The 27,957-nt window shown below is 51.8% G+C and overlaps 1 protein-coding gene, 2 long non-coding RNA genes and 2 pseudogenes across 3 annotated transcripts; 3 read left to right on the top strand and 2 right to left on the bottom strand.

Moving 5' to 3' along the window:
* Positions 1 to 6,279: 6,279 nt before the first annotated feature.
* LOC115251965 (mucin-5AC-like) lies at positions 6,280 to 12,218 on the top strand (the record flags this gene model as incomplete). Its single annotated transcript, XM_029846014.1, is given in 19 exon segments — positions 6,280 to 6,427; positions 6,892 to 7,091; positions 7,292 to 7,463; positions 7,610 to 7,842; positions 7,913 to 8,096; positions 8,248 to 8,443; positions 8,580 to 8,752; positions 8,835 to 8,904; positions 8,982 to 9,100; positions 9,481 to 9,512; positions 9,602 to 9,631; positions 9,633 to 9,776; positions 9,906 to 9,966; positions 10,422 to 10,564; positions 11,282 to 11,380; positions 11,435 to 11,581; positions 11,669 to 11,712; positions 11,785 to 11,904; positions 12,002 to 12,218. Coding segments are annotated over 19 exon segments (2,532 nt in total), but the record flags the coding sequence as incomplete, so codon positions are not given.
* LOC115252154 (uncharacterized) lies at positions 9,829 to 10,362 on the top strand. Its single transcript, XR_003890592.1, has 3 exons — positions 9,829 to 9,966; positions 10,093 to 10,133; positions 10,308 to 10,362. It is a non-coding gene; the product is annotated as an uncharacterized lncRNA (long non-coding RNA).
* Positions 11,573 to 11,841, top strand: LOC115252155 (uncharacterized). Its single transcript, XR_003890593.1, has 3 exons — positions 11,573 to 11,589; positions 11,669 to 11,708; positions 11,785 to 11,841. It is a non-coding gene; the product is annotated as an uncharacterized lncRNA (long non-coding RNA).
* A 979-nt stretch (positions 12,219 to 13,197) lies between the features above and the next one.
* Positions 13,198 to 15,074, bottom strand: LOC115252153 (toll-interacting protein-like; annotated as a pseudogene).
* Positions 15,075 to 19,430: 4,356 nt separating this feature from the next.
* On the bottom strand, positions 19,431 to 26,454 carry LOC101079490 (CUGBP Elav-like family member 1; annotated as a pseudogene).
* Positions 26,455 to 27,957: the final 1,503 nt, after the last annotated feature.

Raw genomic sequence — 27,957 nt, 5'->3', positions numbered from 1 at the left:
AAACAACTGTAAGCACTAAGACAACACCAGGAACACAAGTCACCACTGGGCCAGTTACTGCCTCTACAACTGCTGTTGTTGAAACCACCACCACAGTTGGAAGTGGCACAACCGCAAGTCCAGAAACAACAGTTGTTACATCCACACCATCTGTTGTCACCACAACGTAAAAGCTACAGGATCAACAACGCAGGGAACCACAACCCAGCCTGGACAGACCACAGCTTCAAAAGAAACAACTGTAAGCACTAAGACAACACCAGGAACACAAGTCACCACTGGGCCAGTCACTGCCTCTACAACTGCTGTTGTTGAAACCACCACCACAGTTGGAAGTGGCACAACCACAAGTCCAGAAACAACAGTTGTTACATCCACACCATCTGTTGTCACCACAACCGTAAAATCTACAGGAACAACAACGCAGGGAACCACAACCCAGCCTGGACAGACCACAGCTTCAAAAGAAACAACTGTAAGCACTAAGACAACACCAGGAACACAAGTCACCACTGGGCCAGTTACTGCCTCTACAACTGCTGTTGTTGAAACCACCCACCACAGTTGGAAGTAGCACAACCGCAAGTCCAGAAACAACAGTTGTTACATCCACACCATCTGTTGTCACCACAACCGTAAAAGCTACAGGATCAACAACGCAGGGAACCACAACCCAGCCTGGACAGACCACAGCTTCAAAAGAAACAACTGTAAGCACTAAGACAACACCAGGAACACAAGTCACCACTGGGCCAGTTACTGCCTCTACAACTGCTGTTGTTGAAACCACCACCACAGTTGGAAGTGGCACAACCGCAAGTCCAGAAGAACAAACAGTTGTTACATCCACACACCATCTGTTGTCACCACAACCGTAAAAGCTACAGGAATCAAACAACGCAGGGAACCACAACCCAGCCTGGACAGACCACAGCTTCAAAAGAAACAACTGTAAGCACTAAGACAACACCAGGAACACAAGTCACCACTGGGCCAGTTACTGCCTCTACAACTGCTGTTGTTGAAACCACCACCACAGTTGGAAGTGGCACAACCGCAAGTCCAGAAACAACAGTTGTTACATCCACACCATCTGTTGTCACCACAACCGTAAAAGCTACAGGAACAACAACGCAGGGAACCACAACCCAGCCTGGACAGACCACAGCTTCAAAAGAAACAACTGTAAGCACTAAGACAACACCAGGAACACAGGTCACCACTGGGCCAGTCACTGCCTCTACAACTGCTGTTGTTGAAACCACCACCACAGTTGGAAGTGGCACAACCGCAAGTCCAGAAACAACAGTTGTTACATCCCACACCATCTGTTGTCACCACAACCGTAAAAGCTACAGGAACAACAACGCAGGGAACCACAACCCAGCCTGGACAGACCACAGCTTCAAAAGAAACAACTGTAAGCACTAAGACAACACCAGGAACACAAGTCACCACTGGGCCAGTTACTGCCTCTACAACTGCTGTTGTTGAAACCACCACCACAGTTGGAAGTGGCACAACCGCCAGTCCAGAAACAACAGTTGTTACATCCACACCATCTGTTGTCACCACAACCGTAAAAGCTACAGGAACAACAACGCAGGGAACCACAACCCAGCCTGGACAGACCACAGCTTCAAAAGAAACAACTGTAAGCACTAAGACAACACCAGGAACACAAGTCACCACTGGGCCAGTTACTGCCTCTACAACTGCTGTTGTTGAAACCACCACCACAGTTGGAAGTAGCACAACCGCAAGTCCAGAAACAACAGTTGTTACATCCACACCATCTGTTGTCACCACAACCGTAAAAGCTACAGGATCAACAACGCAGGGAACCACAACCCAGCCTGGACAGACCACAGCTTCAAAAGAAACAACTGTAAGCACTAAGACAACACCAGGAACACAAGTCACCACGGGCCAGTCACTGCCTCTACAACTGCTGTTGTTGAAACCACCACCACAGTTGGAAGTGGCACAACCGCAAGTCCAGAAACAACAGTTGTTACATCCACACCATCTGTTGTCACCACAACCGTAAAAGCTACAGGAACAACAACGCAGGGAACCACAACCCAGCCTGGACAGACCCACAGCTTCAAAGAAACAACTGTAAGCACTAAGACAACACCAGGAACACAAGTCACCACTGGGCCAGTCACTGCCTCTACAACTGCTGTTGTTGAAACCACCACCACAGTTGGAAGTGGCACAACCGCAAGTCCAGAAACAACAGTTGTTACATCCACACCATCTGTTGTCACCACAACCGTAAAAGCTACAGGAACAACAACGCAGGGAACCACAACCCAGCCTGGACAGACCACAGCTTCAAAAGAAACAACTGTAAGCACTAAGACAACACCAGGAACACAAGTCACCACTGGGCCAGTTACTGCCTCTACAACTGCTGTTGTTGAAACCACCACCACAGTTGGAAGTGGCACAACCGCCCAGTCCAGAAACAACAGTTGTTACATCCACACCATCTGTTGTCACCACAACCGTAAAAGCTACAGGAACAACAACGCAGGGAACCACAACCCAGCCTGGACAGACCACAGCTTCAAAAGAAACAACTGTAAGCACTAAGACAACACCAGGAACACAAGTCACCACTGGGCCAGTTACTGCCTCTACAACTGCTGTTGTTGAAACCACCACCACAGTTGGAAGTAGCACAACCGCAAGTCCAGAAACAACAGTTGTTACATCCACACCATCTGTTGTCACCACAACCGTAAAAGCTACAGGATCAACAACGCAGGGAACCACAACCCAGCCTGGACAGACCACAGCTTCAAAAGAAACAACTGTAAGCACTAAGACAACACCAGGAACACAAGTCACCACTGGGCCAGTCACTGCCTCTACACTGCTGTTGTTGAAACCACCACCACAGTTGGAAGTGGCACAACCGCAAGTCCAGAAACAACAGTTGTTACATCCACACCATCTGTTGTCACCACAACCGTAAAAGCTACAGGAACAACAACGCAGGGAACCACAACCCAGCCTGGACAGACCACAGCTTCAAAAGAAACAACTGTAAGCACTAAGACAACACCAGGAACACAAGTCACCACTGGGCCAGTTACTGCCTCTACAACTGCTGTTGTTGAAACCACCACCACAGTTGGACAGTAGCACAACCGCAAGTCCAGAAACAACAGTTGTTACATCCACACCATCTGTTGTCACCACAACCGTAAAAGCTACAGGATCAACAACGCAGGGAACCACAACCCAGCCTGGACAGACCACAGCTTCAAAAGAAACAACTGTAAGCACTAAGACAACACCAGGAACACAAGTCACCACTGGGCCAGTTACTGCCTCTACAACTGCTGTTGTTGAAACCACCACCACAAGTGGAAGTGGCACAACCGCAAGTCCAGAAACAACAGTTGTTACATCCACACCATCTGTTGTCACCACAACCGTAAAAGCTACAGGAACAACAACGCAGGGAACCACAACCCAGCCTGGACAGACCACAGCTTCAAAAGAAACAACTGTAAGCACTAAGACAACACCAGGAACACAAGTCACCACTGGGCCAGTCACTGCCTCTACAACTGCTGTTGTTGAAACCACCACCACAGTTGGAAGTGGCACAACCGCAAGTCCAGAAACAACAGTTGTTACATCCACACCATCTGTTGTCACCACAACCGTAAAAGCTACAGGAACAACAACGCAGGGAACCACAACCCAGCCTGGACAGACCACAGCTTCAAAAGAAACAACTGTAAGCACTAAGACAACACCAGGAACACAAGTCACCACTGGGCCAGTTACTGCCTCTACAACTGCTGTTGTTGAAACCACCACCACAGTTGGAAGTGGCACAACCGCAAGTCCAGAAACAACAGTTGTTACATCCACACCATCTGTTGTCACCACAACCGTAAAAGCTACAGGAACAACAACGCTGGGAACACAACCCAGCCTGGACAGACCACAGCTTCAAAAGAAACAACTGTAAGCACTAAGACAACACCAGGAACACAAGTCACCACTGGGCCAGTTACTGCCTCTACAACTGCTGTTGTTGAAACCACCACCACAGTTGGAAGTGGCACAACCGCAAGTCCAGAAACAACAGTTGTTACATCCACACCATCTGTTGTCACCACAACCGTAAAAGCTACAGGAACAACAACGCAGGGAACCACAACCCAGCCTGGACAGACCACAGCTTCAAAAGAAACAACTGTAAGCACTAAGACAACACCAGGAACACAAGTCACCACTGGGCCAGTTACTGCCTCTACAAACTGCTGTTGTTGAAACCACCACCACAGTTGGAAGTGGCACAACCGCAAGTCCAGAAACAACAGTTGTTACATCCACACCATCAGTTGTCACCACAACCGTAAAAGCTACAGGAACAACAACGCAGGGAACCACAACCCAGCCTGGACAGACCACAGCTTCAAAAGAAACAACTGTAAGCACTAAGACAACACCAGGAACACAAGTCACCACTGGGCCAGTTACTGCCTCTACAACTGCTGTTGTTGAAACCCACCACCACAGTTGGAAGTAGCACAACCGCAAGTCCAGAAACAACAGTTGTTACATCCACACCATCTGTTGTCACCACAACCGTAAAAGCTACAGGATCAACAACGCAGGGAACCACAACCCAGCCTGGACAGACCACAGCTTCAAAAGAAACAACTGTAAGCACTAAGACAACACCAGGAACACAAGTCACCACTGGGCCAGTTACTGCCTCTACAACTGCTGTTGTTGAAACCACCACCACAGTTGGAAGTGGCACAACCGCAAGTCCAGAAACAACAGTTGTTACATCCACACCATCTGTTGTCACCACAACCGTAAAAGCTACAGGATCAACAACGCAGGGAACCACAACCCAGCCTGGACAGACCACAGCTTCAAAAGAAACAACTGTAAGCACTAAGACAACACCAGGAACACAAGTCACCACTGGGCCAGTCACTGCCTCTACAACTGCTGTTGTTGAAACCACCACCACAGTTGGAAGTGGCACAACCGCAAGTCCAGAAACAACAGTTGTTACATCCACACCATCTGTTGTCACCACAACCGTAAAAGCTACAGGAACAACAACGCAGGGAACCACAACCCAGCCTGGACAGACCACAGCTTCAAAAGAAACAACTGTAAGCACTAAGACAACACCAGGAACACAAGTCACCACTGGGCCAGTTACTGCCTCTACAACTGCTGTTGTTGAAACCACCACCACAGTTGGAAGTGGCACAACCGCAAGTCCAGAAACAACAGTTGTTACATCCACACCATCAGTTGTCACCACAACCGTAAAAGCTACAGGAACAACAACGCAGGGAACCACAACCCAGCCTGGACAGACCACAGCTTCAAAAGAAACAACTGTAAGCACTAAGACAACACCAGGAACACAAGTCACCACTGGGCCAGTTACTGCCTCTACAACTGCTGTTGTTGAAACCACCACCACAGTTGGAAGTGGCACAACCGCAAGTCCAGAAACAACAGTTGTTACATCCACACCATCTGTTGTCACCACAACCGTAAAAGCTACAGGATCAACAACGCAGGGAACCACAACCCAGCCTGGACAGACCACAGCTTCAAAAGAAACAACTGTAAGCACTAAGACAACACCAGGAACACAAGTCACCACTGGGCCAGTCACTGCCTCTACAACTGCTGTTGTTGAAACCACCACCACAGTTGGAAGTGGCACAACCGCAAGTCCAGAAACAACAGTTGTTACATCCACACCATCTGTTGTCACCACAACCGTAAAAGCTACAGGAACAACAACGCAGGGAACCACAACCCAGCCTGGACAGACCACAGCTTCAAAAGAAACAACTGTAAGCACTAAGACAACACCAGGAACACAAGTCACCACTGGGCCAGTTACTGCCTCTACAACTGCTGTTGTTGAAACCACCACCACAGTTGGAAGTGGCACAACCGCAAGTCCAGAAACAACAGTTGTTACATCCACACCATCTGTTGTCACCACAACCGTAAAAGCTACAGGAACAACAACGCAGGGAACCACAACCCAGCCTGGACAGACCACAGCTTCAAAAGAAACAACTGTAAGCACAAAGACAACACCAGGAACACAAGTCACCACTCGGCCAGAAACAACACTTGCTACAGGGCCGCCAATTCATCCAAGTACAAATCCTGTAGTTGTGAACACCACTATCACAGCTGCTTCCACCCCAACTTTAAAAAGTACAACTGGATTCACATCTATAGGACCGATAACAAAAACACTTCCAGGTACTACAGAACTATCTACAACTGGGCTCTTTTCAACCACACCAGCTCCAACAACGTTTTTTTTCGACAACGTCACTTTTAAGTACAACCCAAGGAAAGTGTGTGTGTTCATATAATGGAACTTCCTTTAATCCAGGTAGGTAATTCTTTGCAACCATTCCATTGTTCTTATGTTGTGTTTTTGAAATTAACCTTTGAAGCCCTTAATTGTTTTGTTTTTTGTCTAGCTTCCCTATCAAATCAGGACATTTAGCTCAATTCAGCTTATCTTTATTCACTTTTGAGATAATTGTTTTATTAACCTATATAAGTATTCAGGCCATGGTTTTTATACTTGGCTGCATTTAAATTTGCATTCAATAAATAAAAATGGTCAATTTCAACGTAAATAAGACACTTTTTTGCTGTTTTATATGAATAGGTGTTTGTTTTTAATGAATAGCCACCTGTCACTAAATCCTAATTACTTTTTAATATATTTGTATACAATAAAATAGTTTATGAAAAATATACATTAAAATCAATCCTTTTTTTCACGTCCAGAAATCTTGCATGTGCCGTCGATTAATGTCCTCCACTCAACTGTTGTTCCTCCTCCAGGTGATTTAGTCTACAACGTGACTGACACTTTGGGGTGGTGCTATGTGGCCTATTGCAATGCATCGTGTCAAGTCGAAGTAGATTCCAGTCCATGTGCAACAACGTTGCCTCCCAAAACAACCCCGTTCACAACAGCTTCTACTGTTATTTCTCCAACAACACCCACCCTGGACTGTGTTGATGTGGATCCACCAAGGAAGGTATGATTTTGGGTGTCCTATGAAGCACATGTGTCCCTACGTAATCAACAATTGATCACAACATTTGAACAACTGATCTACATGGCGCAACATTTGCTAACGCTAATCGCTTCAATGCACATGTATTCCACTGGAAGAATTGAAAGGTGAAGAATGTAGGGGAAATTCCCTGGTGACTCTTATTTCTTGACCACATCCAGAACGGCGAGTCATGGAACGTAAACAACTGCACAACGGCTACCTGCATCAATGGCACGGTGATAGAGAAGCCAGCCGTCTGCCCCACCGTACAACCGCTGATCTGTTCCAATGGACGCCCTGCTAACAAGATCTACGACAGCAGTGGATGCTGCTTTCACTACGAATGTCAATGTGCGTTGGGGGTTGGGGGTGCAAAAATGTGACAGCTTTCTCACATTTGAGTGGACGCCGTAGTTATGTCAAACGTTCCGTGTCATAACATGACAACTCAAAGACACGACTAAACAAATCTCTCTTCTTTTTTTTTTACCCTGCAGGTGTATGCAACGTCTGGAACGACAATCACTATCTGACTTTTGATGGACAGTCATATGATTTCAAAAAGAACTGTTCCTACTACTTGGTGAAAGAGATAATTACCAAGTACAACCTGACGGTCACGGTAAAATATGACTGTGATGAGTCAAACAGCTCAACCTGTCCTCGGACCCTGACTGTCAAATACGGATCCAACAAGGTTGTTTTCAGCCAGCTCCAGACTTCCCTCATGGTAGGACTCACAGCTTCATTGCCTCCCTCTCGAATGCCTGGAACCTAATTCTTGCGTCTCTGTCCTTCAGGTCCATGTGAACGACAAGCGCAGGTACCCAGCGTACAGCACTTCGGATCTGCGCCTCACGGGGACAGACATGGTGCTTGAACTGGAGATACCAGAGATCAAAACTGAGGTCATCTACACAGGGAGCTCATTTAGCATTCAACTTCCATTTGACCTCTTCGGTGGGAACACAGAGGGACAGTGTGGTAAGTTTAGACTTGGACATCAGCTCAAAAGCACTTGTGAAACATTGCAGTTCTGAGGGCGACACTGTTCCGTCTGATAAAATGCGTTGAGCTGAAAGTCCCACCAGCACTCGGCTGGTCTGGCTTCATCTCCGTGACTCTCTTCTTCCAGGAACCTGCGACAACTCCAAGCCAAACGACTGTCGCGCTCCAAATGGCCAAACAGAAGACTGTCTGGACTCTGCCGACAAGTGGGCAGAGACCGATTGTGTTGCCCCAGTAGCGCCCACTACTCCAAAACCCCTATTTACCACCACCGTGACCAACCCCCCCTGCATTCCTGCCATCTGTAAACTGCTAGTGAGCAGGTGAGAGCAGGCTGTTGATAATGCTAATGCTGGATGCTGTTGGGTGCTGCTGGTGGTGTGGGCTCTGAGGTGCTGTAGGTCGGTAGGTCAGATCATACCGGCCCAGTAACGTACCGACGCTTTGATTCTCTCCTAGTGTGTTTGAACCGTGTCACAAACACGTATCTCCAGACTCGTATCTGCAAACCTGTGAATCTGCCAAGTGCAACAGTGCCAATGACACCTGCTCCAGCCTGGCGGCGTATGCTGTCGCGTGTGCTGAAGCAGGAGTCTGTATTAACTGGAGGAATGAAACCAACGGCCAATGCGGTGAGATAATGTATTTTTATTCTATACGTTGTATAACAGATGTGTGTGTGTTTATTTAAAACACTCTTTGTGCGTCTTACAGAGCACCTGTGTCCAAGTGACAAAGTGTACATGGCCTGTGGCTCCACTGTGGAGCCGACATGCAATGAAAGGTAAAATAGGTCCAACAGCATCACGCTCGAGTTGTACCACACTCTAAATAACCTTTAGCAACTATCGCTACCAACAGGTACAACGATAAGTTCAACGCTGGCGATAAGTCCACCACCTCTACCAAGGAGGGTTGCTTCTGTTCCAATGGCACCACCTTGTTCAACCCAGTCTACAAGACATGTGTTCCCCACTGTGGTAAGATCAACCCGACCATCGCAGACACGTGCAAGTTGATGCCATTAGCATCTACCATCAATAGCACAGTCTACCCTAGCTTAGCTTTCAGCAGAAGCCCCACCTGCACCGCATGTAGCCTGAACAGTCGCTATCTCCGTTTAAAAAGTCAGGTTAGCTTCTTTTCCTTTGAGCTATGTTTGCATCAATAGTTGCTACAAATGTGACGAACCTAGTTGGGAACTAGCTAGCAAGCAGCAACAAACACGCTAAGCTATTTTAAAAACAGAATGTTACGGCCTTGACAACCGCGCATGAGATGAGTTATTAAGTTTGTTATGTATTAAAACCTTTAAAAAGCTGAATAGCACATAACAGCTGTTGTCTGTTTACTATCTCAGATTGTGTTGGACCTGACGGGAGTCCCAAGCAGGTCAGAACCGACTCCTGGCACGTGTAGTTACCTCCGTATCCACATCCTGCCGCTGTGCGGCTAACAGTTTAGCTCTTCTCCCCCACCAGCCTGGTGAGACATGGACCGATGGCTGCCAGCCAGTGTGAATGTGACAGTAGCTCCATGATGAGCCAGTGTCAGCCAGTCCAGTGCCCCACGGTGCCCACGCCCACCTGCTCTGAACCTGGACAACAGCTGGTCAACAAGACAGATGGCTGCTGCACCAACCAGTCGTTGCGGTCAGTAACGGCCGCGCCCCTGCCGACCCTCCCGCCACGGTTAAAACTTACCGACCTTCCCCGGCGATAACGCTCACTCCTCTTTCGGTCCCCAACAGAATGCGACGTAAACCTGTGTCCTGCTCCGGTCCAGTGCGAGCTCGGCTTCCAGGTCAACGTCACCGCGGGCGTCTGCTGCCAGACCTACACGTGTGGTGAGTGCCCCGAGCTCGCCTCTCAGCTCGCCGCCACCTTCCTCCAGAAGAGACTCGTGCTAATGAGACGCGGGTCTGAGGGGTCAGCGTGCAGGACAGTCACATATTTCTTTTTCCTCTTTGCAGTTCCTAAAGGTGTTTGTGTCTACAACATGACTGAGTACCAGGTAAACACACACTTCTAGAGGTGGACGTGGGATGTTTACACAGGCCGGAGATCCAGCTTCATGACCTAATGTTTTGAGCTAACGTTTTCACGCGTAGTTGCTAAAGGATGTGTGTTCAAAGCCGCCAATGTCTGTCAACAAGCCCGAATCTGACCACTGTCCTTGATGCTGCAGCCCGGCTCCAACGTGGTCACGACAGAACCGTCAGAACCACCACTCACCCAGCCGCAGCAATATCTACGGCGACCACAAATCCGCTAGGAACAACGCAGCTGTCCCTGGCTACAGCAACAGCAGGAGGAGCCGTGACGCAGGAGCCGTTCAGCCCGGGGCCATGCCAGGAGTGCTACTGTAGCCCGACACCGACCCCCGTCACCAAGCTGAACATGCATAAATGCTCCGCCATTGTCTGCAACACCAGCTGCTCAGAGGTGACCTGGGCCACACACACCAACACACACGTCTGCAGGTTATAACACACAGCCCCAATGGGCTCTTAGAGAAACTGGGCTTTCAGCAGAACCTTTAGCAGACAGCTACAAAAGAGTAAAAAAAGACACTAAAATCCAATCACAGAAACAACAGTGTGAAGAGCCCTTAAAGGCGCTATTTAACCTCCATTTATCCTCTATTTAACCTCCATTAACCGCTATTTAACCATTTATTTTAACCTCTATTTAACCTCATTTACCCTCTATTAACTGCTATTTAACCACTAAATTTACCCTCTATTTAACTGCTATTTAACCTCCATTTAACCGCTACTTTTCAACCTCTATTTATAACACTTTTATCCATTTATTTAACCTCATTTAACCACTTTTAACCTCCATTTATTTAACCTCTATTTTAACCACTTTTTAACCATTTAACCTCTATTTAACTATTTAACCTCCATTTGACCCTCTTTTAACCATTTATTTAACCTCCATTTAACTATTTAACCTCCAATTAACCTCTATTTAACCACTTAACCATTATTTAGCCTCCATTTAACCACTATTTAACCTCCATTTAACCCACTATTTAACCTCTATTTAATCACTTTTCTAACCACTATTTAACTCCATTTACCTGCATCCATGTTGTGACTTTGTGTCTCTGCCTTCCCAAGTCAAACGTTTCTCTCCTCCCGTCCCCGTTGCCAGGGTTACGAATACGAGAGTGAAGCTGACAGTTGCTGTGGCACGTGTGTGCAGAAGAGCTGCATCTTCACCACCCCTGACAACACCACCCACGTTCTCCAGGTCCGCTCCTTCTCTCCTTCCTTGGATCGTGACGGATAACTCGAATGGCTTCAGTCATGTTTGACGGTCCGTTTCCACACCGTGAACGACACCTACGTGCCCCCTGATGACAAGTGTGTGCTGTACACCTGTGAGGACATCAACGGGCAGCTCATCACCAAGGAGACCAAGACCACGTGTCCGCCGTACAACCTCTGGACTGTGAACCTGTGAGTAGACTTTGAGTGTCCCAGTAGAACCCGTCCCACCTGCTGTCTAACACTGGACCCGTCCCGTCCTGTCCCGCAGGGCACCGAGACCACCGACGAGAACGGCTGCTGCAAGTCCTGTAAGTGAGCCAGGTTTTCACGCGCCGCGTCTGCGTGTGCTGCTGCTGCTAACATCTGCATGCTGCTGTGTTCCAGGCAAGGTGCGGAGCGTCTGCGAGGTCCGCAGCGAGGAGACGGTGATAGAATCCAACGGCTGCACAGCACGCGACCTTTGAACCTGACCTACTGCGCTGGGCACTGTGGCAGCTCGTCTAGGTGAGCTAGCTAGCTGCTCCCTAGCTTTAGCATCTTGGACGTCGCTTCCCCAAGCAGCCGCAGGTGCCCTTTTAACCCCGGTTCTCCTGCTCTGCAGATACTCCGCAGCAGCCAACAAGATGATGCACAACTGCGAGTGTTGCCAGGAGACCAGGACCAGTCAGAAGGAGGCGGAGCTGGCCTGTGCCGACGGGTCCAAGGTGAAGCACCTGTACACTGTGGTGGAGGCCCTGCCGATTGCACCCCTGCAGAGTGCTTGCTGCAAGCCACCCCGAAGACGCAGCGCCGCAGGAGGCGTTGAGCCGTACTCCTAGACACATGCTACTATTTACACAAGCTAGCAGTCTGTAGCGTCTGTAGCTAACTGTAGCTTAACTCACACGTCAACCTTCCTTATTGTACAAATCAGGATTTCTGGGGTGATAATTATTAAAGCTGGATTTCTGCAACATCAACCTGTGCCGTCCTTTTCTGCCCCCCCCCCGACCGCGTTCACGGCCCCTGCTGCAAGAGTTGAACTGCAGGGAAGTTTTAATAGGAAATAATGTTCAAATGATTGATAATTGCTGCCCAATAATGCTTAAAACCAAAGTGTCTGGGCTTTATAAGTGCTGGAGCAATCAACAGGCAATAAAAATACACGCAACACAAAGAAAAGAAGCCGGAAGGTGGGACAATAGCACATCTCTTTGGTAGACACCTTCAACAGCTTGTGCAGGCAGCGGGCAGGTCAGGGAGGCCGGGACGTGGGGCTCCAGAGCTGCCCCAGCCCCAGCCCCAGCCGAGCCTCTGGGGCGTCAGAACCAGGCGACACCAGCGTCCCCTGACCCCGCCCCAGCTGGGCGCCACTCACACACGACCTGGAGTCGTCATCCTCAGCAGCTGGAGACGACTGAACCGCGATCTGTCCGTTCCCAACTCTCATTACAACATCGATTCGGACAGATATCATTTAATAATTTAGAAGAATTTCATCTGGAAGTGCAACGAACAAAGAACAGCTGGTCTGGAAGCGCGTGAGTTATGCTGCACAGGTGGTCCACACCTCTAACATCTGGAATGGATCCGACGGGTGTGTGAGTAGCTGAAAATGGGGGGGGGGGCAACATTTACAAGCTCCTCTGGGCCATAAAACCAGTCCTGCTTCCAAAGCCACACACACCTTTAGCATTTAGCATTCGTGGTAGAAGTGATTGGTCCAGCGTGACATCAAGACTGGAGACACGACTGCATGGGGGGGGGGCTCTACCACGGAAGGGCGTCTGTCAGCGCATGAGGACGCGTGCACGTGTTGCTGGGCCGCGCGGGTTAGAGCTCCTCGGCCATCTGCAGCAGCGAGTTGATGGCGGCGTCCTTGTTCCCCCGCTGGGCGTCCAGCACCGTGCGCACCACCTCCTGATCCAGGTTGGGGAACATGTCCGCAGAGCTTTCAGGTCCTCCTCGCTGCACACCGTCTCCTGGCCACCAGCAGGGGGCATGGTGGCCGGCATGGGCATGGGCACCATGCCCTGGTTATAGACGGCAGGAACTCCTGGGGGGGGGGGGGATAACGATTGATTGATCAGCGTAAACGACATGAGACAGCAGAGGAGAAGGAAGAACCTGACCTGAAATGGGCACATATCCAACGCCCTGCTGGTACACAGAAGGCATCAGGACGACTGGCTGGGTCATGAGACCTGCTGGTAAGGACTGGACGGGGACGGGGACGGGGACAGGGACAGGAGGGGGACGGGAGGGGGACGGGGGACGGCAGGGCAGGGGACGGGGACGGGGACAGGGACAGGGTCAACAGTCATCATTACACACACATGAAAGGGCGATGTTACAAGCCTAAACAGCATAATAAGCACGTCCAGCGTCACGCCGGTGCTGGTTCCACTCAGGGTCCATATGAGCAGATCTCCTGCTCTGAGCTGGTACCAAAGATCCGACTACTCTTGGTAACCGCCTCTGGTACCAGTACATGTTGTGGTACTCACAGCGAAGGACATCACCAGGTTGATCATGCCCTCCTTGTCGTCGCCCTGCCTCCCGCTGAGGCTGAACCACTCGTCCACCACCGGCCCTCTCTCAGGCTCTCGGGGATGGTGACGTGGTTCCAGGCTATCCTGTCGTCCATGGAGAACGCCCCTCTGAAAACGCACGTGGAAACACCGGGTCAACGATAGCAGAACCGAACCCGTCCGTGACCGTGGCCTCCGAGCTTCTCACCTCATCAAAGATCTCCAGGTAGAAAGGAGGTCCACTCCAGGGGGAACTGTGCACTGGATCACCCTTGTTTCCAGCGGGGGTTCTTGGCTCCGTTGTGAGCGGTCGGGGTCTCATAGACAGAATAGCCAAGTCTGATCCGACAGTACGGGGTCCATTCGGGTCTTCCATAATTCTTGGCCAGCTTTGCCTTTGGCAGAAGAAGAAGAAAAGTTAAATGTTCAGAACAATCAGGTTGGTCTTGAGGGATCCTCGAAACACAAAAGGTCCATTTGGGTCGACCACTCTGGGGGGGGGGGGGGCACACCAGGTACTGACTGCTGTTCTGCCCTTGCATCCATTTGGCACAAAGTCTTTACCTGGACCACCGTGATGCTAAGTCGTCCCACAGTTCCCAGCGAGCCTCCTCCGTACTGGAGCTGCCGGGCCCGCCTGCGCGTCCATGTGCACCTGCTGCTGCTGCTGGGTGGGGGTGTCCGCAGGAAAGTCCTGGGGCAGTTCCCCAATATACACCTAAACGGTCCCACACAGATCCGCTTAGTTTCAGGCCATCAATCACCTTTTATTTAGTGTTTCGCCGTCTAGTTTGTACGTGGTGGTTAAGTTTGGATTGTTCTGTATCTGTGACTCACTAACCTCACGTAAACATTGACATAATTCGAATTATTGTCGATGTGATCGCCTGGATGTTAATGTCATGAACACGACACACAGGAGACACAATCTTTAGCCAAACGCTACATTTGACCATTTTCAGCTGTTGTTTTAAAGGCTTTTATAATATGGTACGTGGTGTTTTCATGAGGAAGTTACAGAGGAGTAGCTTAGCCATTAGCCATTAGCCTCCTGAGCTAGCAGGCTGCCGCCGCTGCCAGCGCAGCTCAGCCGCCCTCACGGTGGATATTTCAGGCACAAACGCCCCTACCCTGCCCCCGCTGGGTGCTGATGGTGGTCGCCATGGTGCTCTTTCTGATGGAGGCTTTCGCTGCTTCGTTAATTCAGGGCGCTGACCAAATTCAACCGTTTGACGATCTACGACCCGGCGGATAATTGCGAGATTACAGCTGACCCGGAAGTGATCCTCGCGGATGACGTATGCGGAAGTTTGCCAAACAACAACAACAACAACAACAACGAATAATCTAATAATAGAGCCAAACAGCTATTTTTCTTCCACATATTGTGCCTAATTGGAGCCATTCCATGAGTTTGTCTGTATTCGGAAAGTTAGCTTTCAGAAACTGACCAATAAATCATTGTGAGTTTACTTCACATGCATCTGAATAATCAGAATAATTAAATAATCTCCAGATAACACAAACAACAATAGCTGCGATGTATGTAACGTGTGGATGTGGAAACATGTTTTTTTTGTTTTTGTTCTTTAATTTGGGACATAGAATAACAAAGTTTCCACAGTCCAGACTGTAAAGTTTTATTTAAAGTTCATATCCATTAAGAGAAAACATCTTCTAGGATGCACAAAACAAAGATTTAATTGCCTTGTTACATTTAAGCAATTTTGTTCTCTTCAAAGAAGCCTCCGCACATCCATGACTACACTTCTTTAATATGATACTATGAGTTAGCATTATAAATAAACTTCACAAGATCGATAAAGAAAAAATGTATTTAGAGACTCAGCTGTGTCACATCTTGCTGTCACAAGGGGCAGATCAAAGGTCCTGACGTGACGTTGGTGGCTGTTTTGACCGGAGCTACGCTCCAATGTCAGAACTGAGGTCAACGTCCTCTGAAGAAAATGAGATTAGACTGAGATTTCCAAATATCACTGCAGTATCACGATGATCGTGAGCCGAGACGAGACATCTGTCATCTGAGTTTAAAACTCATTTTCTTCAGGACCATACTCATCTAAGGAGTCACCACTGTTCATGTCTGCGTGTTGCGTCACCAAATGCATCCCATACGGCTGAGAGGGATGTTTGTCCCACAAGCAAAGTCTGGCACTTAGACCAAGAAAAACAAGAAGATTCTGATTGTGCAAAATATTTGGCACCATTTTATTCAGCGTTTTTAACATAACACAAACTAGATCACATTTTTGCCAGAATTGTCAGTGCAGAGAATAAAAAAAAAACATGCATACTAAATATACTTGAACAGGTGTCTGTGCCCGATTCTTCCACAACAACCAAGACCAAAGAGCCGAGAAGGGTCCCGTGCCGGTGGTGGGCAGCCAAGAGGATTTTAAAAAAACAAACGCATTTTTACACAGAACGGTTTGCGTCTAATAGAGCATCTCCCCTCGTTATGATGAACCCCGTTAACAAGAGCCAAGAACTGCTGTCGCACAAACAGGATGCAGAGACAAAAAAACCACACAGACACACACTAAAAAACGGGAGGATGGGGCACTGGGAGGACTGGCTGCATGAGGAGACAATCCAGAAAGGAGTTGGGGAGCTGGCTGGGATCAAAAGGACTCCGTAGTGGTTCCGTGTGCTCTAGAAAAAATAGACTTCTGTTTATTTGGACTAAGAGGTGGAACTTTAAAACACTGTCAGTGGCGCCACAGGTGCATGAGAAACAAAATCCTAGTATTCAATGTCAAACACAAAGGTCAGAGGTGAATTTGGAAGCACCAGAGAAGCGCAGGGGAGGACCGGGACGATGACTTTGACGCATCGACATGCTAGGGGCAAACGGGAAGAGATCTAGAAAACAAAGATAAAAGAAAAATACGACAGGAAGACAAACCCAGGTTAAACAACGATGGAACACAGACAGAAGAGAGAAAAGAGGACAAGAATGGTCATCGGCGTGCGGGGTGCGACTGTGGCCTAAAGACTCGGGGGACGTGAGCCAAGCCAGGACCAGCGGGGGACGACGGCAGAGACCTTCCGCCTCATACGGGAACGGCTCTTTCTAACGGACTTTGCTAAAGGTTTACCCACAAATCAGCTGTTTTAGACCGACTCACCCGTCTCAATTAAACCAGAAGATCAAGAGTGCGTCAGCAGGGTTAAGCTGCTCGCTCCAGTGTTTCAGGGCTCCTGTTTTAGTACCAGGAAATGCAGCTGTGCTAAACGTGAACGACGTGTCCGCGTGACGGATCCAACAGCTGCGTCTTAAGGTTTTTCTGGGTAAAGAGGAATGAAAATGGGCTGAATCCAACAACATTTGTGCAGGAAAAGAGAACAAGTGATGACAGGATTACAGAAACCCGTTCTGGGTCTTCCCACCCAGTATTCTCCGAGGAGAGTGAAACCTCCCCTAAAGACGAGCAGCTTTGATCAAAGATCCCCATCAGCAACAGCTGAGCCACTTCAACGAGCCGCTTTCAACCTCATGTCTCACTAATGCAGGTTGCTGCATTTACACACGTCAATGTTCTCATCAGAGAGACTAAACCAGCTGTAACACTCGAACCGCTGTGGACAGCAACATTTCTAATCCTGCAGTCACACAACCACAAAATCCAACTGCGCTGACGACATAGTCCCTGATACATCATTAGGATTTCCGTGCAAACACAAGAAGAGCGGCGCAGGACACAGCAAGACACCTCCAGCATCACTTGGATCACCTGGATGGGACATCCTTTGAAAACAGCAAATCACTCAATCCCCAACAGAGATCTGCTCATCGTAGAACACGAATGCCAGAAACGTACGCTGGTGAACGGGAGGCTGCCACGGGGACATGTCAAAAAGGTGGTTGTTAAGAAAAATAAGGTGATTTATTCAGTTACGGGCGAGTGTGACGGGGGTTTTTGGTGCTGGAGCAGCAAGGATGCATCCTGCACACGCAGACAAGCACAAGTAAGGTGACGTGAGGCTGAGACCAGCAGATGGAACAGGGAGAGGACACACAGGATGAGAGGAAATGCAGTAGTGTTGGACTTGACATTAGTTTTGCAAAAGTAATTTCAATTCTGAAAATAATTGAGACAATAATAGTTCCCCGACACACAGGGGAAGTATAAAACCTATATAAAATAGAAAAGGGCAATAATAGCTTAAATATACATCTCAACAATTGTCTTGCTCGCTACTTTCGTGAAAACATTCTTGTGAATCTAAGCAAAAGGTTTGTCTATAGAAATTTGGCAATCGATATGATTTATCCAATCAAAAAAAAGGGCGACACTGTACGATAGCCCTCTGGAGATTAGCCAGCCAGTAGCTGCAGGACAGTAGCTGAGCAACGCTGACTTTTGATTCTCTATAAAAACAACCTGGATTCAAAGAAGATGCTAAATTCATAAAATGCATCCATACAAAGTTTTTACATCTGCATTAGACACACTCCAAGATTCAGAAGAACAACCTGGGAAGTTAGTTTTTATTGCCACATTTACAAATATTGCTAGCTATAGCTGACAGTTGGTCACCGTGGAAACATCAGCTCAGACCGTCAGAGCGTCAGTGCGGAGCGTCGCCAAAACATGCTGCGCTGGTGCAACGACCACAATGCACGTGGTTTAACCCATGTCCGGATGAAAATATATAAAAATAAAAAGGAAACACATCAAAAGCAATTGACCGCATGCAAATATTCACATGACACAAAGCGTCAGTTCCACCTGGTGTCGTGGAGGGAAGATGAGGCTGTGCACAAACCACCCACCAGATGTCACGTGGAACTGACACGACTACCAGTAAAGCCAGTGAACAGGGGTGGTGGAAGGGTGACGGCCGCCCCCTAACCGCTTGGGAACCTTGAGCTCCCTGCTGAGGTCTCACAGGTCCCCAACCCAGAGTGATGCCACACAAACATTATCCGCATGTTTTTGGTGAAAGCCTACGAATCAATTTAAAGCAATTTCAGGGTGATATCACACAAATACAGATACCCAACACAGTATTAATGAAAACAACAACAACCCTTTAAAATGTGCAAGAAAACCTAGAGTTCTGATTTCTGGCTGCTCCCCTGATGGAGCTCCAGCTGCTCCAGCTGCTCTGCCTGCTAGGGGCTCAAACAGGAGGTCAAACAGATCATCCTCTGGCACACCCGACTGTCAATTTAGAACAAAGCTCAACAATCAACTCATATGTGTATCATGTACCACAGCAAACCAATAACGTTCCAACTTAAATAGAAATACACCTGCTTCTCTCGTCCGCCAAAGATAAAACAAAGTGCGTTTCGCCGTAACAGAAGACAGAAAGAGTCCAATCTAGCGTGGAAAGAAACTAAAATCATTGAGGTTGACGGGTGTCTCTGTGCCTGGACATGTTCCAAAGATCCAGAGCAGCAGCACAGTGGACACCAGCCTGGAACAAACACATCTCTCATCGGACCCACTCTTGCTTATTCACACTGAACTTACCAGAACACCACCCTGCCTAACTAAGTCTTGCCGGCCCCCCGACACCTTCAGTAGGGTTTGCTGTCGTTCTTTCGAGCGCTTTCATCAGCTGCACCTTGAGCCTCTTCATCCCGATCTGGAAGCCGTTCATTGACTGGATGGCAGCCTGTGCCGAGACCCGGGTTGTCGTAGCTTCACAAAACCTGGAGGAGACACGGAAACTCCTGAGGGTGGGAACAGAGTACAACTCCAGGCTGGAATGGATCTTTAAATCTCTTCCATGGATTCCAGCAAATACAGAATGGACCACACTGCATCAGCTCCTCTGGTGGAGGGGAAGCCCCCGGGCCGACCCCCAGGGGAGAGTCGCCCGGGCGAGCCCCCCCAGGGGAGCGCCCGGGCCCGAGCCCCCAGGGGAGCGCCCCAGGCCTCAGGGGGAGCGCCCGGGACGACCCCAGGGGAGCGCCCGGGACGGCCTCAGGGGGAGCGCCCAGGCCTCAGGGGAGCGCCCGGGACGGACCTCAGGGGAGCGCTCAGGCCTCAGGGGGAGCGCCCGGGCCGACCCTTCAGGGGAGCGCCCGGGAAGCCTCAGGGGAGCGCCCAGGCCTCAGGGGAGCGCCCGGGACGGCCTCAGGGGAGCGCCCAGGCTGACCCCCAGGGGAGCGCCCAGGCCTCAGGGGAGCGCCCGGGCCGACCCCCAGGGGAGCGCCGGGACGGCCTCAGGGGAGCGCCCGGGCCGACCCTCAGGGGAGCGCCCGGGACGGCCTCAGGGGAGCGCCCAGGCCTCAGGGGAGCGCCCGGGACGGCCTCAGGGGAGCGCCCAGGCTGACCCCCAGGGGAGCGCCCAGGCCTCAGGGGAGCGCCCGGGCCGACCCCCAGGGGAGCGCCCGGGACGGCCTCAGGGGAGCGCCCGGGACGGCCTCAGGGGAGCGCCCGGGCCGACCCCCAGGGGAGCGCCCAGGCCTCAGGGGAGCGCCCGGGGCCGACCCCCAGGGGAGCGCCCGGGACGGCCTCAGGGGAGCGCCCAGGCTGACCCCCAGGGGAGCGCCCAGGCCTCAGGGGAGCGCCCGGGCTGACCCCCAGGGGAGCGCCCAGGCCTCAGGGGAGCGCCCGGGCCGGCCTCAGGGGAGCGCCCGGGACGACCCCCAGGGGAGCGCCCAGGCCTCAGGGGAGCCGCCCGGGACGACCCCAGGGGAGCGCCCGGGACGGCCTCAGGGAGCGCCCCGGCTGACCCCCAGGGGAGCCGCCCGGGACGGCCTCAGGGAGCGCCCGGCCGTTCTAGCAGTCTGAGCGAGAGCTCATTTACGACCCGTGTGAGGTCTGGGTCTGAACTAGTGAGTCTGGGTCTGCATCCAGTGTCTGGGTCTGCACCAGTGTCTGGTCTGCACCAGTGTCTGCACCAGGGTCTGGGTCTGCACCAGGGGTCTGCACCAGTTTGTCTGCACCAGTGTCTGGTGTCTGCACCAGGTCTGGGTCTGCACCAGGGTCTGGGTCTGCACCAGGGGTCTGCACCAGTGTCTTGCACCAGTGTCTGGGTCTGCACAGTGTCTGGGTCTGCACCAGAGTCTGGGTCTGCACCAGGTCTGGGTCTGCACCAGTGTCGGGGTCTGCACCAGTGTCTGGTCTGCACCAGTGTCTGGGTCTGCACCAGTGTCCGGGTACTGCACCAGTGTCTGCACCAGGGTCTGGGTCTGCACCAGTGTCTGCACCAGTGTCTGGGTCTGCACCAGTGTCTGCACCAGGGTCTGGGTCTGCACCAGGGTCTGCACCAGTGTCTGCACCAGTGTCTGGGTCTGCACCAGTGTCTGCACCAGTGTCTGGGTCTGCACCAGTGTCTGGGTCTGCACCAGTGTCTGGGTCTGCACCAGTGTCTGCACCAGTGTCTGGGTCTGCACCAGTGTCTGGGTCTGCACCAGTGTCTGGGTCTGCACCAGTGTCTGCACCAGTGTCTGGGTCTGCACCAGTGTCTGGGTCTGCACCAGTGTCTGCACCAGTGTCTGGGTCTGCACCAGTGTCTGGGTCTGCACCAGTGTCTGGGTCTGCACCAGTGTCTGCACCAGTGTCTGGGTCTGCACCAGTGTCTGCACCAGTGTCTGGGTCTGCACCAGTGTCTGGGTCTGCACCAGTGTCTGGGTCTGCACCAGTGTCTGCACCAGTGTCTGGGTCTGCACCAGTGTCTGGGTCTGCACCAGTGTCTGCACCAGTGTCTGGGTCTGCACCAGTGTCTGCACCAGTGTCTGGGTCTGCACCAGTGTCTGCACCAGGGTCTGGGTCTGCACCAGTGTCTGCACCAGTGCCTGGGTCTGCACCAGTGTCTGCACCAGTGTCTGGGTCTGCACCAGTGTCTGCACCAGTGTCTGGGTCTGCACCAGTGTCTGGGTCTGCACCAGTGTCTGCACCAGGGTCTGGGTCTGCACCAGTGTCTGCACCAGTGCCTGGGTCTGCACCAGTGTCTGCACCAGAGTCTGGGTCTGCACCAGAGTCTGGGTCTGCACCAGAGTCTGGGTCTGCACCAGTGTCTGCACCAGTGTCTGCACCAGTGTCTGGGTCTGCACCAGTGTCTGCACCAGTGTCTGGGTCTGCACCAGTGTCTGCACCAGTGTCTGCACCAGTGTCTGGGTCTGCACCAGTGTCTGCACCAGTGTCTGGGTCTGCACCAGTGTCTGGGTCTGCACCAGTGTCTGGGTCTGCACCAGTGTCTGCACCAGTGCCTGGGTCCCAATAACACACTGAGATTAATCGAGATATTAACCTGGCCTCCAGGGGGCGCAATACAGAAGCGCTCAGAAGAAGCCCCTGTTCCTTCAACTATTTCAATAATTTATCTCTACAGGAATTAATGGCAACTTTTCCCAGGGAAAATCCATCCCATAGTTTACCAAAACTCACCAAGCACTTGCTGAGATTTGTCTGCTTGTCAATGAAGACTTTAGCAGAGATGACGTTTCCAAAGGGCATAAACATCTGCAGCAGGTCCTGGTCTCCAAACTCCTGGGGGAGGGAGGTGGTAGATGAACAAGTTGGCACCTTCGGGACCTGCAAACAAGACCTCCATCAATGACGCCACAGGAACACTGAGCCTTTCACAAGATGGACGCCATTTAAGGCGTTCTGCCTGTCCTGTGGCCAAATCAGGGGGCAGAAAAGGCTACTGGATCCACTGGTTTCACTGGTTTTGCTCTGCATTCACAGCTGATGACGGCATCAAAGTATCAGCAGGGGAACGTGTGGTTCCAGGCAACTTTTCCCGATGCAACATGCAGTTTTGTTTTCAACTAACGGCCTCTTCAAACAGGGGATTCACGAACAGGACCTGGACCATAAAAGGTTCTCCGTTATGGACCTGGGCCCGTTCGCAGGTGAGGCTGAGAGCAGAGAGAAGGTGAGGAGTCTTACCGGTACTGCGAGCGTCACTGGCTGGGGGCAGCAGATTTAAAACAAGACACAATCCTTAGCATAAAACGAGACCAAGACATCCAGAGAACATTCATGTGCTGAACTCGCATCCATCTAGCTAGACAACATGCGGATGCTGCGGCGCGTTCACGCCACCATTAACTGGCCCGGTAATCAGAGCCCACTGACCCTCTTTCTGGCTGCCGGCTGCTGAGATGCTCTGCTGGGACAGCAGGCTCTGGTTGTACAGGTTGGGCAGAGCAGCAGCAGCAGCGTACTGCTGGATGCCCGAGTAGGCCTGGCTCAGGGCCTCCATCGTGTTGCCTGACCCGTTTGAAAGGCCCCCAGAACCAAGACTGCCATTCAGCGCCGCCATGCCTGCAAGACAGGATGGAGCCCAGAAGATTAAATCTGCTTTAATATTAGTTAGAATATATTCACGGTGTGTGTGTGTGGCCTGTGGGACCATAAATGCAGGCGCAACATACTCGCCAGGGAGCCCATGTTGAGTCCAGCACTAGAACCAGCAGCCAGGGACTGCAAGGCCCCCAGGGAGGCCATGGGGTTCACTGAGGAATTGCTGCCAGAGGTTGGAGATGAGCCTGGTCAGAGAACACTTCCATAAACAAAAGTGGCAAACGTAGCTTGGACCCGTTGAGCTGTCCAGGGTGAGAGCTACCTGAGCTGGTGAGTGCACTGAGGGGGCTGCTGGAGGTGGTCATGGAGCCTGTCGCCGAGGCCTGGGTGGCTGTGGCGGCTGCCGCCAACGCTGCCAGGTTCTGCATCGGGTTTAGACCTAGTCACACACACACACACACACACAGCCAATAGCAATGTTGGGATTCTCCATCCGGTTTGAGCAGCAGCAGCATGACTGAGGAATGTGTGTGTGGGCACCTGAAACAGGGTGCAGGTTGTTCAGCGCGTTCCCAGAGGAGGCCGAGTGCTGCAGCAACTGTAGGTAGAGCTAACACCACACACACCACACACACACACACACACACACACACACACACACACCCTGTTGGAGTGCGGCCACGTGCAAAGCGGTGACACTGATCTGTGGGAGGCCGAGTCCTCCGGGGGCTCACCGCCAGGTACTGGGGGCCCAGGCTGTTGAGGCCCGTCAGGTTTCCCCAGATGGAAGCGGCGCTGAGCTGCTGCATCTGCTGCTGCAGCTTGCTGCACCATGCGCTTCTGCTCCTTGTCCTTCTGAGTGTCCGCGAACTTCACCACGATGGGCGAGGAGCATCCCTGAACACAGACACATCCTGGTTAGGCCCGCTCTGTTGAGCCTGATCCAGAACGGGTGGCTCAGGCTGGGCTCTACCTCCATGGTCTGGGACTGGTGCATGGACTTGATGGCCGACTGGGCCATCTGGCGAGCGGTGAAGTGTCACAAAACGCGCAACCTGGAAGGAAGAGACAAGGTCAATGAGCAGCTGGACTGTCCCCGCGCCGCGCGCGTGCCGGGCCGTGCGCTACCCACCGCGGCTGAGTCCGTCCGGGCCTCGAAGTATCCGGCACTCCTCTATCTGCCCATACGGTGAGAAACATAAGTCGGATGTCGTTCTCATTACATTTCTTAGAGATCATTCCAATAAACAGCTTCCTGTCTTCCACTGCTGTATTAAACACAACGCAACATCAAACTCCGCCGCTCTCAGCTCACAGTCACATTCAACGTGCACGTTCCTTCCAGGGGTTAGCTCCGCGGCAAACACAACTCCGCCGACTACCGGTCGACGCCAGCTCCTTAAACCACCAACCATCCGCCCAAAGGTCACCCGAGGGGATCAGAGACTCGCCTTTACCGTTGTTTTTCTCGCTGTCCGCCGGCTTCATCTGGATACGTGGTGGTGCATCTGTAAGGAGCAGCACACGCAGGACGCCTGATTAGGTGCAGTGGCATATACAGCGCCACGTGGGTGGTGCGTTCGAGTGTCAGCACCACACGGGTGGTGCGTTCGAGTGTCAGCACCACACGGTGGTGCGTTCAAGGGTCAGCACCACACGGGTGGAGCGTTCAAGGGTCAGCCGCCACACGGGTGGTGCGTTCGAGTGTCAGCGCCACAACGGGTGGTGCGTTCGAGTGTCAGCGCCACACGGGTGGTGCGTTCAAGTTGTCAGCGCCACACGGGTGGTGCGTTCAAGTGTCAGCGCCACACGGGTGGTGCGTTCAAGTGTCAGCGCCACACGGGTGGTGCGTTCAAGGGGTCAGCACCACACGGGTGGAAGCGTTCGAGTGTCAGCACCACACGGGTGGTGCGTTCGAGTGTCAGCACCACATCTGGTGGTGCGTTCGAGTGTCAGCACCACACGGGTGGTGCGTTCGAGTGTCAGCACCACACTGGTGGTGCGTTCGAGTGTCAGCACCACAATTGGTGGTGCGTTCGAGTGTCAGCACCACACTGGTTGGTGCGTTCGAGTGTCAGCACCACACGGTGGTGCGTTCAAGTGTCTCAACGACATGGGTGGTGCGTTCAAGTGTCAGCACACACGGGTGGTGTGTTCGAGTGTCAGCACCGACACGGGTGGTGCGTTCGAGTGTCAGCACCACACTGGTGGTGCGTTCGAGTGTCAGCACCACACGGGTGGTGCGTTCAAGTGTCTCAACGACATGGGTGGTGCGTTCAAGTGTCAGCACCACACGGGTGGTGCGTTCGAGTGTCAGCACGACACGGGTGGTGCGTTCGAGTGTCAGCACCACACTGGTGGTGCGTTCGAGTGTCAGCACCACAGGGTGGTGCGTTCGAGTGTCAGCACCACACGGGTGGTGCGTTCGAGTGTCAGCACCACACGGGTGGTGCGTTCGAGTGTCAGCACCACACGGGTGGTGCGTTCGAGTGTCAGCACCACGTAGGTGGTGCGTTCGAGTGTCAGCACCACATTGGTGGTTCGTTCGAGTGTCAGCACCACGTAGGTGGTGCGTTCGAGTGTCAGCACCACATTGGTGGTGCGTTCCAGTGTCAGCACCACATTGGTGGTTCGTTCGAGTGTCAGCACCACGTAGGTGGTGCGTTCGAGTGTCAGCACCACATTGGTGGTTCGTTCAAGTGTCAGCACCACGTAGGTGGTGCGTTCGAGTGTCAGCACCACATTGGTGGTGCGTTCCAAGTGTCAGCACCACACGGGTGGTGCGTTCGAGTGTTCTTGTTTTCGTGGGAGCGTTCGGCCTGCTGGAGGGGCCGTGATGAGCAGACGCTGCTGCTGGGCCCCCCAGGCCGACGCCGCTGAAGCTGCACCTGCAGGACTGAGGAGAAGGAGGCAAAGCCCCACCTACCCCGGGGAGAATCTTCATGTTGTGGAGAGCGTTCTGGGCCTCCAGGGCTGACTTGCGAGTGTAGTAGGTCACGAAACAGCAACCTAGCACACGAGGAGGAGAGCTGGGATCAATGTGACGCCTGTGGTTCTGGGATGGAGCCCATGGAAGGTCAGAGTCTTCTTCGGAATGGTCCGGATCCTTTCAGGGGCATCAGAAACTGACCTTTGCTTTGTGGCGGGTTCTGGCTGCGATCCCTCAAAACATTTATCTCGTACACGACCCCATAGGGCTCGAAAAGCTCGCGGAGCTGCTCCTCGACCAGGCCCGGGGGATCTGCCCCACAAAACATCTTAATGGCATCCACATCCGGCTGGTCGGGGTGGTCCAAAGACCCGTTCATCTTCTTTCCCTGAAATCACACAACGGGGGTCAGTTCTCTGGAACGACGGACAGACCCGCGTTTTAGTTACGGTGAGTTCACGTGATGGGAAGCGAACCTGCGACATACGACCTCACCGGGACGAGCTCACGGGGTTGTGAGTGCGAAAACCGACCAGCCAGGGTGAAGACGCCCCTATTTATGGGCCATAAATGAAGCCTAGCATAACGCAATCGTGTACATTAGTGCACATCATGCCCAGCGTGCACAGTGATGGGTTTATGTTGATCATCTTAGTCTCCTGGGAAGCCTAAATCAAAGTTCTGATCATCACCAGGACCGTTCACGTGGACGCTGTTCTTCAGAAGAAGTGAAGAACCAGCGCTCATAAATGAAAGAGGAACCTGACTTTACAGCTGCAGGACGTCTACACACTCAAACGGGATCTAAGCTTTTCCCGGCTTTGTCTTTTTTATTTGCAGAAGAAGCAGGATGTTCTTGTCCTACTGGGCCAGCGACCCAGACCCAGACCCAGGCCCAGACCCAGACCCAGACCCAGACCCAGGCCCAGACCCAGACCCAGACCCGCGGGACCAAACAAGGTAACAGCGTAACACAGACCCAGGCACATGAGAGATCCCCTGAATAAGGGCTAATCAGGCCCAACAGACACCACACACTGCTAACGCGTTGCTGTAAGCTAGGCTTCTCCAGCTGTCAGACACCCGGTTGCTATGACAACGGCAGGGCAATCGCTGCAGGGCAAACGAGGAGGGGGAGCCAACAGAGACGGCGCTTGCCAAGCATGAAAAGTTCCCGAGGCTACTTTTCTCTGATCGTCAGTTTCCCCCCTTCATTAACATGGCGTCGGTTCCTCCGGAGCTTCACGGAGGAGAAGCAGGTCGATGCACAGGTGAAACACAGGTGAAACACAGGTGAAACACAGGGAAACACAGGTCGATGCACAGGTGAAACACAGGTGAAACACAGGTGAATCACAGGTGAAACACAGGTGAATCACAGGTGAATCACAGGTGAAACCCAGGTGAAACACAGGTGAATCAACAGGATGAATCACAGGTTGAAACACAGGTGAAACACAGGTGAACACAGGTGAAACACAGGTCGATGCACAGGTGAAACACAGGTGAATCACAGGTGAAACACAGGTGAATCACAGGTGAAACACAGTGAAACACAGGTGAAACACAGGTGAAACACAACACAACCCAACTAACGGCGTTTGGGGACCGGAGCGAGCGGAGAGAGCGTGGGAGGAGAGACGAGTTACTCACACGGGACTAGAATTCAGGGAGCAATGGTCCACCATCATCTCAGGAAGGAAATCCAGCTTAAAAGAAGCCATTTCACTAACTGTCCTTATGTTCCGTCAGGAGAACGAGGTTAACTGGTGATCAGGGGGGCGGCAGGAAAACTCCAGGGTGGGAACCTCTACAGTCCTGGGAAAAACAAGGCACCGACAGAAGACGACCAGAACCTGCGAGAAGCTGACCCACACGGAAA

The sequence above is a fragment of the Takifugu rubripes genome, chromosome 13 (genome assembly GCF_901000725.2).
Source record: "Takifugu rubripes chromosome 13, fTakRub1.2, whole genome shotgun sequence".
Taxonomy (NCBI): domain Eukaryota; kingdom Metazoa; phylum Chordata; class Actinopteri; order Tetraodontiformes; family Tetraodontidae; genus Takifugu; species Takifugu rubripes.
Note: the sequence above shows the minus strand (reverse complement) of the source record. Positions and strands in the feature narration are given on the sequence as shown.